Genomic DNA, 15,676 nt, shown 5'->3' with positions numbered 1-15,676 from the left:
GGCAACACAAAAGCAGGGGCGGAACGAAGCGGTACTTCTGGTATTGCACCTAACTAAAAAGAAGGGCCTAAAAAGCACATGCCTACTCTTTGGTACGTCATTGTTCTAGAATAATAAAACACCTCACCATATCTGCGTAGACCCAGTTGTTTTGCTGGAGTATATCGTCACGTGAGGTAAACTCTTTCCGTCGCACATTTCTAACGGACGAAGGAGCCTACTACCCTTGCTACTACCAGTGTATCAGTGTATCAGTGCTGTCAGCCATTATTCTTTGTGTTTTTTTTTTTTTGTCTTGCGTCTGCCTGCTTCGACTTTTTAGGTGTTTTCTAGAATATTTACAGTCCGGTCACACAATTTCGCGCCTATTCCTGTAGGAAAACAGCGTGTGTACGTCTTGCCACCAAATCGTGTGGAACCCGTTTGCTGCTCCTTCCTGCGTCCTGTTTGTTGAAATCATAGTTCCGGATACCAGTGTGTATCTTTGGCGTTTTTAACCATGTATGCACATGTGAAGTATCTTGACAATGCGGAAGCGATTTTGCCCGTGACAATGATCAAAAACTTTCACCCACGAGACGTAAACGACGTCGTGTCATCCCCAAAAGAGGTATTTTGGACTGACGGTCAAGTGCGTGGATATTACAAGGGGCGGATCACTCTGCTTCGCGGTGAGTAATGTTACACGAATATTTTGCTGTTCGCGTAGAATAGCATGAATAGTTTGTCACCTTTTCTCCATTTTCGCCTTGTAGTACAATGTTTTTCACCGTGTTCTTGTTTCTTGTGTTGTCTTTTTTAATCTAAATCATCCAACGCGATTTCGCGCTCTCTTGTTACTGCATGAAATATTTGTGTAGTGTGGGCTGTCCATTGAACTGGTGGCCCCATGTCAGCTACAACATCTAGGTTGGAAAAAATGTTTGAAATGCTTAGGCATAATTGCTGGCAACGCATTACCTGGGAATGCACATTGGACACAACTTTGCTGAGCAGTAGGTTCAATTCTTTCAGAAACAAAGGCCGAGATGATTACAGCATTAAACCGGATGAGAAAAGCAATTCCTGTCATCTTCGATGAGAGTTTATTTGATGATCCACCCACTCAGGTATTTGTGCACACTTTGTCATACCTGCCATGAAAAAATTGTAATGCAACATTGTATTCTCTGCAGGCATCTCAGGAGCTCTCTACGCGAGAAAAGCGAGCAAATGCACGGACTGCCCACAACAAGGAACTCAGACAGATCCTTGACGGGAACAGCTCCAAAGAAGAGACTGTTCCTAAGCACCTTCTTGATGAAGCGCGAGAGGAAGCTGTGCAATTGAAAGTGGAACTGCAGGTCTTGAGAGGAGAACTTCGTGAAGAGAGAGATATGTGCAAACGTCTCCAAGAAACTCTCCTCGAGAAAATTGGTAATGTGCTGCAGAGTTCATAGTCTTCAATCTGATGTTATGTGAACAATTTTCTTGCTTCTTTGGTCAGTCCTGATGTTTCTTATGAGCTTTGTTACAGATTGCATGTGCATATTTTTCTTCTTCGTAGAAGCTCACACTCTGTGAAACGGGTTCGCCATCCTGTGGTGGTCATGTTCCCGGCATATGTGTAATATGTCATGTTTCCACTGTGTTCAGATGCAAAGGCATACAGTTTACTGCAATGTTAGTAATTAGTAGTATCGCCGTATCCTCTTTACTTAAGTCCACCATCATTGCAATTTGTTTACCAGACACAGTCTTCAAGGCACAACAGCAATGTTCGTGCACCATGACGTCATCAGTGTCAAACACCGAAGTGCACCCTGGGACGTTCACAAATCTGCAGAGTGCACTGCGATGCGTGAGTGAAAACTTGATGACTGAACCTGTAGGTTTCTTTTCATTTGTTTCATCTATATTGCTTTGCAAATGACACTGCACTGACAAAAGCATTGTCACGTTGCAGCCTCAAGCATTTAATGAGGAGCCATACTTCTCGACTGCACAGCCAACCAAGCAACTTGGCAGCACTGCAGCAGTAGAACTGGTATGGTTTGTCATACTTCACTGTGTCAGTCGATTGCTGTGCAGTGCCTGCTAAAGCAAGAACTAGCTCTAATCGAATACCATAATGAACTAACTAAAAAGTCTTGATGAATTCCTACCATTCAGTCTAGTTTTTGTGCTTGTACATGGCACACATGACAAAAGTGCGAGCACATGTAGTTTCTACATTATTTATTCGTGAGAGCACCTGTAACCATACTGCCGTACCCTACGTTGCAGTTGACAAATTTAAGTGTCCAAAGCTCGGTTCCAGTACAGGGGCCTTCCGCGCAAAGCTTTTTTGGACCACAGGTACACTCATTCATAGTGCTTGCTATACATCTTGTCACCTACTGTTCAATTCGTTTTGCACCTGAGCCATTTCATGCCAAGTGATACATAGAGGCTTCTTGACCCCTTCTAGAATTGCATGTATATTTTTTGTGTGTGTTTTCTATGATTTGGAAGGCAACAAAACATTGCTGTTTTCTAATGAAATGCAGTAGTTTGCAAAGACCTATGTTGCTTTGAGCAGACATTATGAGCCATGTATGGCACTGAACATGTTAGTCGTACTTGACAGGGGTGTTCATATTACGGTATTTAAGCGATTTTCACCATGCCTGGATAAACTCTCTCCTATCAGTTTCAGTGCTTTCAACATGCTTCGTGCCTTACACTGACAGTGTTTTCTCAAAACTGCATAGGTTTTCACAAGGCACGGCAGCTTTCAGGAGCTCTGCACCCCAAAAGTTCAATTTCATTAGAAAAGACCAATGTTTTGTTGTTTTCGGAGTCATAAGGAAGTGCCAAAAAAATCATTGAATTCTAAAGGGGGTGGAGCAGCACCTCTGGGTTGTGTGATGTGGAATGGCCCACCTGTTAGGCTGCCTTATCCTGTGTGCATTAATCATTTCGGCTTGTGGTTCCTTAGCCCGTGTCGGTTTATTCAGACTTTCTTAGTCATAACATGTCCCCACCAGGCAGTTTTATTGTTGCTGTTGACACATTCACAGGTGGAAAGAGAACAGCCCACACCAGAAGGTGCCTATGCGTGCACTTCGTTTGAATCACATGTACAATATTTCTCCAAAAGTTTGCATTTGCTGTTCTTCTCGCTAATTTATTATTGCCGCATATACGTCTGCTTCGAATATGAGTCCCCCACAGTTTATTTTGATGTTGGGAAAAAAGTGTAATGTAATAACTTATATGCAAGTTTGTTTGTCAATTGCTTGATTACTTGCTTTCTTTGCAATATATTTGTTTGTCACACAATCTTTAATCGACATTGGGGAGAAGTGCCCCTTTTTGTTGCCTACTGTTAGTATCATTTTCGTGCCCTTTTGGCACAATCCATGTGTTTCACGCTTTTTAATTTTTAGTTCCTCAACCGCTGTTAGTTTCAACAACTTTTTAGCCGTATCATGTGCCCATTCGTCATAGTCTTATTATTGCTGTTGGAATGCTCACAGGTGCAAGAACAGGTACCAGTGCAGGAGCCGTGCACAAAGGAAACCACATGGGAGAGCACAATCAGGACAGAAGACACTGCCATGTGCGCATCTTCAGGACAACAGGTATGCGTTAGTGCTGGGCGATTCCACGTGAAATGATCCAGCGGACCTGCTCGGCCCCACAAAACGATCCCGAATTTTTATGAAAATTTTTTTAGCAGTCCCTAATAGTGCAAAACGACACACCACAAAACATTTCTTCCCAAATCTCAATGTGGCAGGTGCTAGACACGAGCAAAGTTCGCAGCGCTGGTGCAAACCGTGAATGGCAGGTGCGGCTCATAGAAAGCACCTAGAAGTGTGCGGTTTTCTTTTGCGTATAGAGAAAGCCATTCTCTACACAGCCTCCAAATCCCGGTTGTCGTGCTGTAATCGGTGCAGGTATACAAAGGCCGGAAGTTTCGCAATTTTTCTCATATTTCCCGATTTTTTTGTGGAAAATCAAACCATTAAATTTTAATGAATATTTTTCCCTGACAAGGCCTCGTGGCATACTTCAACAGGAAAAATTGCCAGACACGTAACTTTCATAGTTATTGCAGGAAAAAAAAGAGGAAGTATGCGATTTTTCCAAAATTCGCTACAATCGAGCGTAAAACACGCAATGAAGAGGTCAGAAGAGACCCCTGAAACTAATGCAGTTTTATAGAACGAGCCTTCCTCTACAACATATTATAAATTCTTGAAGGTGTTTTTTTGTATAGAGGAGAAAATATTTTTTTTTTAGTAGAGGGTATTACGACCACAGTGGTCCACGTTTCATGTATCCAGTGGGGTGCTATATTTGTTTCTTGGGCTCCTGTTTTAATTCCTTTCATTCTCAATTTTTCTCTGGTCTGGTTGGGTTTTAATGAGCAAGCAATATGCTGTGGCACACACTTCTGCAAGGCTACCATAATCTTTGCTTCTGTACCAAATACAGACGTATTACAATCCTGGGTGGTTAAGTTGGCATTGGCATTGTTTCCGGTGTGCACAGTGCCGGCCACGGAGATTGGTGATTAACGCACCTCAACTCGAGATGCCAGAGATCTCTCAGATGTGCGAGCGGCTTTCGTACACCTTCTACTCTATGTTCGGTACCTAGTGTGAAGCAAGCTGAAGGCGCAATCTCGTGGTTTATCCGAGTCTGACCCGCTCCTGAGCCGGCGCCATCCGCGTCCGATCCGCAGATCATAACAAGCGTCCATATTTCATCCGAACCCAGAAGTTTCTTGCGGATATCCGCAGTTATACGCTTCCATATGTGAACGGTGCTTTATACAGCTGTGAGCCTCACTGGATAGACAGCATGGACGATGAACCACCACCACGAGATTCCGTCGTTTCCAGTACTGCCATGTAAATGACTTTTTTGCACGTTCGTCTTTTCCTCTAGCGTTATAATGTGTTAGACTTTTCGTGGTTAATATTTTTGCTGAATTGTTTACCATTTCAATGTGACAGTTAAAGGGAACTTTCATCAAGTGAACATGCATCTACGCACCTATAATATTCATACTGGTGAATTGGAACTCCACAGCGCTCAACTGGAGCCATGTTCCTTTGGTCCGGGTGGTTGTCATATTGAAAACCAACCAGAAAAAAATCGGAAATATGAGCAATTAAAACGGGAGCCCAAGAAACAATCAGTGGTCCCAAGGTCAGTGTGGCCGTAATACCCTCTACAACAAAAAAATTATTTTCTCCCGTATACAAAAAAACACCCTCGACATTTTTTAATATGTTGTAGAGGAAGGCTCGTTCTTCTATAAAACTGCTTTGGTTTCAGGCGTCTCTTCCGACCTCTTCATTGCGTGTTTTACGCTCGATGGTAGCGAATTTTGGGAAAATCGCATACTTCCTCTTTTTTTTCCTGCAATGACTATGAAAGTTACGTGTCTGGCAATTTTTCCTGTTGAAGTATGCCACGAGGCCTTGTCAGGAAAAAATATTCATTAAAATTTAATGGTTTGATTTTCCACAAAAAAATCGGGAAATATAAGAAAAATTGCGAAACTTCCGGCCTTGTATACCAGCACCGATTACAGCACGAAAACCGGGACTTGAACGCTGTATAGAGCATGGCTTGCTCTATACGCAAAAGAAAACCGCAAACTTCTAGGTGCTTTCTATGAGCCGCACCTGCCGTTCACGCCACGCACAGATTTCTCCAGCGCTGCGAACATTGCTCGTGTCTAGCACCCGCCACATTGAGATTTGGGAAGAAATGTTTCATTGTGTGTTGTTTTTGCACTATTAGGGACTGCTAAAAAAAATTTGTAAAAAATTTGCGATAGTTTTGTGAGGGCCGAGCAGGTCCGCTGGATCATTTCGCGTGGAATCTCCCTGCTGTAATGGTTGCCGGTTCAGTGTAGTCGAGCCCGCTTATAACCAACCTCGCAGTTACGGCACATGTTTATTACACCCAAAGTTCGTTGTAGTTGAGCATGTTTTTGAAAGTGCCCATAGCATGCATGTGGCTAAATGTGCAATTCCTCAGCGCCACACGTTGTGTTTACCATGTATCATAGAGGCCTACTTAATCACAGTCATATCATTTGTGTAGGAGCACGTGTGTCGGATGAGCGTAAGGGAAGGGACTATATGGACCACACACAGGCAGGGAGAGAGCGCTCCTCGTCTTGTTTGTATTCCTCTTCTTTCCGAGTGAGGTTCAACATGTCTGTTAAAAATGAGAAGCTCGCCAGAGAGCTGATACAAAACTTTCAATGTCATTAGAAGCTTGTGTTAACTGAAAGTTTGTTATAAGTGGTCTCGACTGTACTTCAGCCAAACTCTGCATTGAGATTTTGTTCAAAACTAACTGGAATGACAACATGTTGCAAATGTGTTTCGTAGCCACTGGTCGCTCTGCTAAGGGACCCTGGCCATTTGTCTCCCAGATCAGCCTACTGAGTGGCTGTATCGGTTATCAAATTCTCTCATGGTAGACCCTTTCGTATGCTCTTCTCTACATGGTCTTTTCTGCCTCAACCAGTAGTGTGAAGCAGTTACCAGCAACCCTTGAGTCCTCACACATACTCTGATACTCATGGAGAGGTAAAATCCTTTATACCTAAAACCTAGTGCACTGATCTCAGTAATTGTATGTGAGACAATCATTGTGTCTCCAATGTCTGGAACTAAACTTTAGTGACTTGGAAGCATGCATGGGGAATGCTGTTTGACATTTTTTAATTGTTTACTGTGATGCACTAAGTATTATATACTGTGCAATTGCATTTCAGGCCGATCTTGGTGACGGTGTATACATACCACAGGACAAGCTAGACATGGCCATGCTGAGCAGCACAGATTCGATATTTGTGCGGGAAATTGCACGTTCGCTTTGGGCACCGGAGGAGCTTCAGGGGCGTAGTGTCACTGGGAAGCCCTGTCAACGGTACTTGAAACAAGGCATCAAAGCCAAACGTGCTTTGACACCCAGGAAGGTTGGAGCACTAAAACGTATGTCGAACACTTCTTTTCAGAGCATTGCTGCGCATAGCTCAGCAAATTTCTTAAATTGCAGTGTGAGATGCTTGCTGATGCTTAGCGTTCTTCATTTTCGGGTTAAACCCAATTTTCCATGATAGTCCCCCCAAACAAATTTCAAAGAATTCGGTCACACCTTAAAATAACCAAAATCCTGGCGGTCCTTCAACTTGTCGTTTTCTGTCAACCACCAGGAAAAGTGAATCATAATATTAGCAAAGAGACCTATTTTGCACGTGTTTGAATACTGCAGTCATTCACCATCCCAGTGTCACAGCAGTGGTTATTCTATATGCCTTTCGTTTCACCTGAAAATCCCCCGGTGACATATCAAAACGTACATCATACCACCCCATTTCTCCCTGAATTCTCATGTGTAAGTAGCACCCGATCTTTGTCTCCCAAATTTGAAAAAACGTGACAAGCTATTTTCATTTTCTAATAAATTACATAAAATCAGTTAGTGAGTTCTTTAGTTATAAGGATTAGAGCACGTTGAGAAGGCTGTAGTGGGTGATACGACGACATGGAACCTGTTGTTTGCAACTTTGTACCTGTGATGAATCAAAAGCTCACACTAGCTTGCTTTCTGTGTGTACTCATGTGTTTGAGTATGCTCACAGCAATGGGTACCATTATGGAGTCTGCATTATTGGTGCGCAATAAACCTTTTTTTGTAACTTTTATTTTTCGTGAAACACCCTGTATATTCTTACTCCCCAAATGCTTAGTGCGTTGCACCATGTGTTCAAACGAATGCTGTTTGATAACAGGCTGAAACTATGATGACATTTTTACCGTAATTAACTCAATAATTTACTTAAAAAAACTAAATTATTTTTGGTCTTCCTCATTGTTTCGGAGAATTGCTTATTGCCGTGGTTATGTCATTGTAACGTGTGGAATTTTACTAAAAAGTGACAACATGTGGCACAACAGCAACAGACATGAGCTGCTGTCTGTGGCTTACTTTTCTTCCCATTATTGTGACCAATTAGACCCCACATAAAAGACAGCTAAACTGCTACAGTTACTGTTATGTTCTGTTATACATATATATTTGCTGCCTAGACGACTGCGTGCACATTTTCCCACATGTTCGGCCAGGTAATTCAATGGTATAGCTTTGATTTCCCACGTGACAGTGCGTCAATAGCATTCTAATATAACGCCACTAATAACAATAGTCAGTAATTTTGCTGTGTAACAGGGAATAGGTGTCAGAATAAATGGTATGAATATAATGGTATACAATGTATTTACAACTGCTGTGTAAATTGCAGGGTGTTTCCAGCGGTACGCATCACAAAACAACTGTAGAAAAGGACGAAGCCTGACCGAGAGACTGGATCTGGTGAACAGCCATCTGGCTGACTTTTTGAAACGAATGTAATGAACAAATATATTTTTGCTGAATTCAAGCCTGCAGTGTCTACCCATTCATTATTTTGAGTGCAGTACACATCAAGCTCCTCTCAGGCAGTCGTACGGAGGCCAGTGGTAGAGTCCGTACAGCGGCTGTCCATAGGGTATGGCCCGTACAGCGGCTGTCCATAGGGTATGGCCCGTACAGAGGCCGTACAGGTCCACACGCGTATGGCCTCCATTGGGGGCCGTACCTGTACGGCCACCATACAGGGTCGTTCATACAAGACCGTTCAGTTCTTCCGTACACGTTTGAACGGACAGTGAACGACTTTTTCCACTAGGGTACACCTCGTACTCCGCAACGGGAAAATTACAGGGAATAAGAGGAAAATCATCTGCTGCTTTTTCTATGACCGCAACAAGCAAATGCATATTCTGTGGTCAATCTAACCACAAATCAGAAGAGTGCCAGAAATCGCTAACGTATGAAGCTAAAATGCTGAAACTCAAAGAAGAGCGACGCGGCTTCAAATGCACAGGAGAAAGGCATTCAGCAAAGCTTTGCAACAGCAGGATTAAATGTAGAAGATGCAAAGGCGGACACGCTACAAGCATGTGCCGAAACAGGAGAACATAATCATCATTGGTGTAGCGGACGAGTTGGAAAGTCATCCAAGGCACAGTAGACCGCCGAACCCAGACCACGGATGAATAGAACAGGGAGCAGAAGAGCGTTCGACAGAGCATACATATCATGCATCCGAAAGACTAGATGCAAGAAACAAAAAAAGTGAACTTTCAAGGAGGGTGTTGCTTCCAACCGTTACAGCGATAATAGAGGGAAGGCAAGGTACGCAACCAGCAAGGATACTACTGGACACTGGAAGTCAAAGGTCATTCATTATAAAGTCATTGTCCAAGACACTAAGATGTCCAATATTGGGAACGGAGAATCTTTTCATCGGATCTTTTGGAGGAGCAGTTTCAGTGAAAGAGATGCGAGACGTTGAGCTGAAGATAAAGAACCACAAGGGCACACATGCAGAGACGATCAGAGCTCTCGAAGTAGAGAAGATAGGAAGTTGTCGAGGCTAGGAGGCAAAGAGCAGACAAGAGCTCGGGTTCGTGCCAGAAGCTCGACTGTTTATTCTGCAGCGGCGCGCTATGCTCGAGATGATCGGGATGATCAATGACGATGACGGTGCCGCTACAAAGTAATATCTCGCCAAGAGTGGATCCCAACATGCAAGGTCTACCAGACGAAGTTAAGCGACATTTGGGAGACGAAGAAACAGTAGCAGACGATCAAATAGGCGTCCTGGTAGGATCAGACCACTATTGGAAACTTGTCACTGGAAAGACATACAGGATACGCGATTCAGTAACAGCGGTGGAGACAACTCTCGGTTGGGCGATACACGGGCCGGTTACTTTAAAATGCCGATGGACTAGGCAGGCCGCAGTCAATGTGCTAAAAGTGTCGCTTGGATGTGAACTAGAAGACGGACTATTAGAAGCATTCTGGAGAGAAGAGACGGCTAATACGCGTGAAAATACGGTAATAGAGGTTTCCACGAATCTTCAAAAGGTCAACAATCGATATGCAGTGAGACTTACATGGAAGCACGAGGTCAATCAGGAGGATAATTATTACTTGGCCCACAAACGCCTATTGCAGCTAACAAAGAGGCTACAGAAGGACACAACCCTATTGGAAAGGTATGACAAAGCCATCCAGGCTGTCATTCGGGAAGACAGAACAAACACCAAGATCAGAATCGTCTTCGACGCTTCATCAGCTGAGACACCCGGGACATCTGTAAACGACTATTTGGATGCAGGGCCGAACCTTAACCCCGATATAGTCTCGGTTCTTCTCAACTTCAGAACGGACAAAGTAGCAGACGTGAAACAGGCGTTCCTGCAGATTCTCATACAAGAAGGAGACAGAGATGCACTTCGTATGCTGTGGTGGGAGCACATACCATATACTACGGAAAATAACAAATTGGAGACATGGAGGATGACAATGGTAACCTTTGGAATTGCCTCGAGCACGTTTCTGCTAGCAGCGATGATAAAAGCACACTTGCAGTCCGTGAAGGATAAGTACCAGGGCACTGTGCGGATGTTGGAAAAATCTGTTTACCTCGACGACGTGATCATCGGAGGAAGCAGTGATGAGGATGCAAGAAAGGTTTATTTAGAAGCAAGAGAGATGTTTGGCACAGCTGACATGGAATTAAGGAAATGGACGTCAAGCTCCAAGGATCTGATGCAGCTATTTGCAAGTGACTTCTTGGGAGAAGAACGTGACAGACAAGTACGCGAAAAAGGGCAAATCAAGGTACTTGGACTTAACTGGAATTTCGAAAAAGATGAGATCGAAATATCTGCAGAAAATATCGTGAAAGACATGAACGAAGAATCACCATGCTCCAAACGTATGGTGCTACAACGTGTCGCAAGGATATATGATCCATTGGGGATGTTAGCACCCGTAATTGTTGCAGCAAATATATTAGTGCAGGGTCTGTGGAAAACAAAGATCTCATGGGACGATCACCTGCAGAAGGATCAACAAGAGCGATGGCTTGAATTGTTTACAGACGTAGAAGAGCTGCAAAAGATCACGATGTCTAGATGTTATGACGACGGAAATAAGAGCAAGGTCGTACGTACTGAACTGCACATATTTTCAGACGTGAGTCCAGCAGCATACTGATGCGCAGCGTACATGGTTACACATTACGACGATTTAAGTTGCAAAAAGCAATTACTCATGGCTAGATCACGAGTTGCACCTCTGAAGCCGTTATCATTAGCAAGGCTCGAATTGTTAGGAGCAACTCTTACAGCGAAGCTGCTGGACTATTTAAAACAGAACTTTCAACGTAAGTTGGATGAGGTTTATTGTTGGACAGACTCTACGACTGCATTGCAATAGATATCTTCCGAGACCTCCGCAGAGGTGTTCGTATCAAACAGGGTGCGAGAAATACGAAAAGTGACTGCGAAGCATGCATGGAAACATGTAAGATCACAAGACAATCCGGCCGATTTGCGGACTCGAGGAGTAAAGTGAAAAACGCTATTGTCATCGAAATTGTGGTGGGAAGAGCCTCAATGGCTAGAAGACAAAGGTCGATGGCCAAGCCAAGCGAACGAAAAGAAAGATTTGAGGGATGAAGGTGTGGAAGGCACATACACTAAATCAACCGTGCAAGCCGTCCATGCGCCGTCCGGCGATGAACCTCCCCACTCTCCAAAGTCAAAATAAAGTTGTTGTTGTTGTTGTGCAGGCCGTCCAACTTTCGGCAGACATGAATCATGATGAGACACAAGACATATTTGATATTAACCGTTTCAGCGATTACGAAAAGCTGCTAAGAGTAACGGCACAAGCATTTCGTTTCATAAAGCGCATATCAAAAGAAAGAATATCGGGCATATTAAGCGCAGAGGAACTGGAAGAAGCAGAAAAGTACTGGATCAAGAGAGAACAGAAGAAGCTGGGGTGAGGTAATCTCTATTGCGAATCCATGTGTGTTAATCAATGTATGTGTGAATAACTAGTAGGCAATGACCACGGCTATCCCGAAACACACAAGGGGTCTGGACACCATTAAATTAACAATTAGAGGTAATTATGATCCCCCACAGCAATCAGCATCTTTCAGTGAGTCACTACACTAATTGAGGAGCATCTAGCTCGTATCCACCCACCCTGCATGTTTCCGGATACTCGTGGTGATAAAAAAGAAAAAAGGTAGATACAAATAGAATGAAGACAAACAAATTATTAATTGCAGAGGTCGATTACAGGTGGTCAACAAGTTGCAAGACATCACACGAGATAGCGCCACAGTCATAGCTCTATGCAAAAAAGACAGAGAAAAAAATACTAGCGGCGGGTAAAAATTGCAACAAGAAAGACTCTGCTAAGCAAGTCTAAACATTCTCCAGCACGTAGAAAACATTGAAAAAAAGGCCTAGCCGCTACGGCAAATGCTAAACGTGCAACAGCACGGAGAAAAGGCTTAAGGCTCAGCCCTGTACGACCGCACATCGCTACGAAACTCGAGTGCTAACGCAAGATGAAAACAGCAACTAGGAAGGCACAGCTAAACAAGTCTAGACATGTAACAGCACAGAGAACACACACATCGGGGGAGAAGGCCTAAGGGGATCGATTAAGCCTAACCGCATCACGACCGCACTACGGCTAACACAAGAAGGCAACCACAAAATGCTAGGCGCAGGGCAAACATTGCTAAACGTGCGACAGCACGGAGAAAAGTCTTAGGACGCACAATGCTAGAAAACTCAATCGCATGGAAGTCACTGGCAAAAAAGTCCAGTCATGCGGGGAAAAGACCTAACCGGAACGGCAAATTCCAAACATGCGACAGCACGGACAAAAGGCTTAACACGAGCGTGGTAAAAACGCACAAACATCGGGAAAACATCGGGTTACAGCAAATCACTCACCTTTCCCCCACGGTGACGGTGACGGCGACAGTATTTTACCCTGTCTCAACTCGAAATTCCCGCAGTGACGGTTGTTCTCACGGACGAAACGGGAAGACGTTTACCGTTGCAATCCAAAGGTAGAACCAATTTAACGTTGCACTTTAAATATGTATCGTAATTCCCCCAAAATAATTCACGAGTATACGGGACCCCTTTTCCAACGAGGAGGCAGAGTGTTGGGTAACATATCCAAGTTGATCATTCCCATCTGGCAACAAATACAATCGATCGCTACGAAAACGTTGAAGTGCTTGGCGCGGATTTTGGCCGACGGCGAAGGAACATCGGGCGCAGTAAAAAAGACAGCCATAGCAAAGGGGAGAGACATGCTGGATTCAATGCATGGCTCTGGAACGAACAATGGGGAGCTACAACGCAAAATACATCAAAACGCGCCGACACACGATGCACCTGCAGATATCTCTGGTTCACCATGGGGGTCACACTTCCGCTGCGCTCCGGGCATGACGTCAACGAACGACAAAAACAGTCGCAACGGTCAACACTCTGAATAGTGACGTGACGATGTTCGAACCTTGTGTTCAATACGGAGTGGAAGATAATTTCTACCAACTCTTTTATCCGGTCAACGGGGTAAATAATACCATGATCGGATTTTCTATTCAAAATTTGCAAAGGGCACACTTGGATGTCTATGGCAGCTTCGTGTCTTTACTGCGCATCATTCGAGACGACGGACGAGAAATGGACGAGAAAGATGTCGTTTTCCCAATAAACCATCTGTTGAGCGGCATGTTCAAGATGGTCACCATTTGCGCGAACAACAAGCTCGTCAGTTCCATCGAGTTGTACGCCTAGAGGAATATTTTTGACGTCGTGCTTCATTCCACGCCTCTAGCTCAGGACACTGTGCACACGGCTGGACTCTTTGTCGTCGACGATGAACATTTAAAAAACGGTTACGACGCCTCGTCTCGCGGTCCGAAACAACACTTCGAAGCGACAAGGGAAATACTTCAACGTGTTCGGACAGATCAATATCGTACCTGTTCCAACAGCCGCGGCTGATGGTATCCGCCTTCGAAATTTGCGTGACTTTTCTGTTAAAAATCGTCGAATTTAAACTCATATCACTTCCCAACGACAAGAAAACGTACAATTACGTGGTGGCCATTAAAGACATGGCGTCGCTCTTGAAAAAGGTGACGCTGGCTCCTTCCCTGTTTTTGGAATGTGAGCGGTGGTTTCAGACCACACCGGCCATCTACGTCTTCCGCGGATTGAAGCGGACGCTCCGTCGCCGCGGTGAAAAGGTGAGTGGTTTGCCGTAGCCTTTTTCCTTATGTTTGCGCATTTTACCACGCTCCGTGCTGTCGGATGTTTACCATTTCCCGTAGCGGTTAGGCCTTTTCTCGGCATGACTGGCCTTGTTTGGCAGGGACTTCCACGCCGCTGAGTTTCGTAGCATTGTGCGTCCTGAGCCTTTTCTCCGTGCTGTCGCACGTTTAGCTGTGTTCACCCTGTGTCTAGCATTTTGTGGTTGTCATCTTTTGTTAGCTGCTGTGCGGTGGTGATGCGGCTAGGCCTAATCGATCCCCTTAAGCCTTATTTTCCCCCGATGTATATGTTGTCCGTGCTGTCGCATGTCCAGACTTGTTTAGCAGTGCCTTCCTAGCTGGTGTTTTCATCTTGTGTTAGCCCTCGAGTTTCGTAGCAATGTGTGGTCACGCTGGGCTGAGCCGTAAGCCTTTTCTCTGTGCTGTTGCATGTTTAGCATTTGCCATAGTAGTTAGGGCTTTTTCCTGATGTCTTGTACACGCTCTTGCATGTTTAGACTTGTTTATTCGTGTCTTTCTTGTTGTAATTTTTACCCGCCGCTAGTATTTTGTTGTCCTGTTGTTTGTTTTGTTGTTTCTCGCATGGAAGTATGACAGTGGCGCCATCTGGTCTGATGCTTTGCAACTAGGTGGCCACCTGTCGTCGACCTCTGCAAATACTGGCCGTCAACAAGCAACATGACGGTCGCTGGCCACTCGGCAGTTCCGAATAAATTGTTTCTGTCCACTCTATTTCTATCTATTTTTTTCTTTTTTAGGACCACGAGTATGCGAAAAGTGAAGGGTGGTGTGGACACTGGTTAGGTGCTCCCCAATTAGTGTGGTGACTCACTGAAGCATGCTGATTACTGTGGGGGATCCTATGTGCTAATTAATTTATACTTTAATGGTGTCCAGGCCCCATTTGTGTTTCCGGATAATCGTGCTCATTCCCTACCACTTGAATATACGTCACGTCCGAGCATTTCAGACTCGGGCGATGAATGCTGTCGAACGGAAAACATCGATTCCAATGCCATTCGCGCCTTTCTCTCCTTTCTTTGGCTCTTCTGTCGGCCGTTAATCTACGTGCATTGCATGACTGCGCCTGTTGAAACAACGGTCCCTTCTGGATATTTTCATGCCGCCTCTCATCATGGACCCTAGTACCGACTTGAAGATGAATTAGCTACATATACTTCACTGTTATTAATCCCAAATTTTATAGAAGTCTGTGCAAGGTACCCATGAATAATGAGGTTGTCACTTCCTGACTCTGTAGTGCTTCAATAATTACCCTGAAAGATTGATTCTACCTTACCAGACAGGCACGACCATCAGGATGATTGACAATGTTGTGAGGCTTCCTCTTGCAATAATATTTGCAGCCGAAAGTCCATATTGAGTACTGCATGGAAGAGAACGAGGAATGTTATGCTGGGAAGAGACACCTGTGCATGTACTATAAACCCTATCTGT

The 15,676-nt window shown here is 44.3% G+C and overlaps 2 protein-coding genes across 5 annotated transcripts in view; one reads left to right on the top strand and one right to left on the bottom strand.

The window, feature by feature from the left end:
• Positions 1 to 15,676, bottom strand: part of LOC135375359 (uncharacterized) — a 162,464-nt gene that overhangs the window by 11,341 nt on the left and 135,447 nt on the right. The window contains exon 6 of the mRNA XM_064608079.1: positions 15,519 to 15,605. Coding sequence (XP_064464149.1) covers positions 15,519 to 15,605 — 87 coding nt within the window. The remainder of the gene's footprint in view (positions 1 to 15,518; positions 15,606 to 15,676) is intronic.
• On the top strand, positions 248 to 8,440 carry LOC135375340 (uncharacterized). 4 transcript variants are annotated; one of them, XR_010417214.1, is made up of 9 exons: positions 248 to 671; positions 1,015 to 1,109; positions 1,176 to 1,416; positions 1,731 to 1,867; positions 1,946 to 2,026; positions 2,266 to 2,337; positions 3,501 to 3,605; positions 6,384 to 6,584; positions 6,773 to 6,853. XR_010417214.1 is itself a non-coding variant. In XM_064608071.1 (9 exons), the coding sequence occupies exons 1-9, from the start codon at positions 500 to 502 to the stop codon at positions 8,410 to 8,412; spliced, it is 1,233 nt and encodes a 410-aa protein (XP_064464141.1). In that variant the 5' UTR covers positions 248 to 499; the 3' UTR covers positions 8,413 to 8,440. The 4 variants fall into 4 exon arrangements, 3 of the variants coding, with proteins under 3 accessions (XP_064464141.1, XP_064464143.1, XP_064464142.1); XM_064608071.1 differs by lacking the exon at positions 6,384 to 6,584 and adding an exon at positions 8,303 to 8,440 and having other exon boundaries at positions 6,773 to 6,992; XM_064608073.1 differs by having other exon boundaries at positions 6,384 to 6,471; positions 6,773 to 6,822.

This window comes from Ornithodoros turicata, unplaced genomic scaffold, assembly GCF_037126465.1.
Source record: "Ornithodoros turicata isolate Travis unplaced genomic scaffold, ASM3712646v1 ctg00000857.1, whole genome shotgun sequence".
Classification (NCBI taxonomy): domain Eukaryota; kingdom Metazoa; phylum Arthropoda; class Arachnida; order Ixodida; family Argasidae; genus Ornithodoros; species Ornithodoros turicata.
The sequence above is the reverse complement of the archived record's forward strand: the minus strand, read 5'-3'. Positions and strand labels throughout refer to the sequence as shown.

What these genes read in the sequence shown, in the direction of transcription:
- LOC135375340 (XM_064608071.1), top strand. Translation starts at nt 500, where the DNA reads ATGTATGCACATGTGAAGTATCTTGACAATGCGGAAGCGATTTTGCCC. An exon ending in GCGGATCACTCTGCTTCGCG is followed by an intron (nt 672 to 1,014) that starts GTGAGTAATGTT and finishes CAATTCTTTCAG; the next exon opens with AAACAAAGGCCGAGATGATT. An exon ending in GAAGGTTGGAGCACTAAAAC is followed by an intron (nt 6,993 to 8,302) that starts GTATGTCGAACA and finishes TGTAAATTGCAG; the next exon opens with GGTGTTTCCAGCGGTACGCA.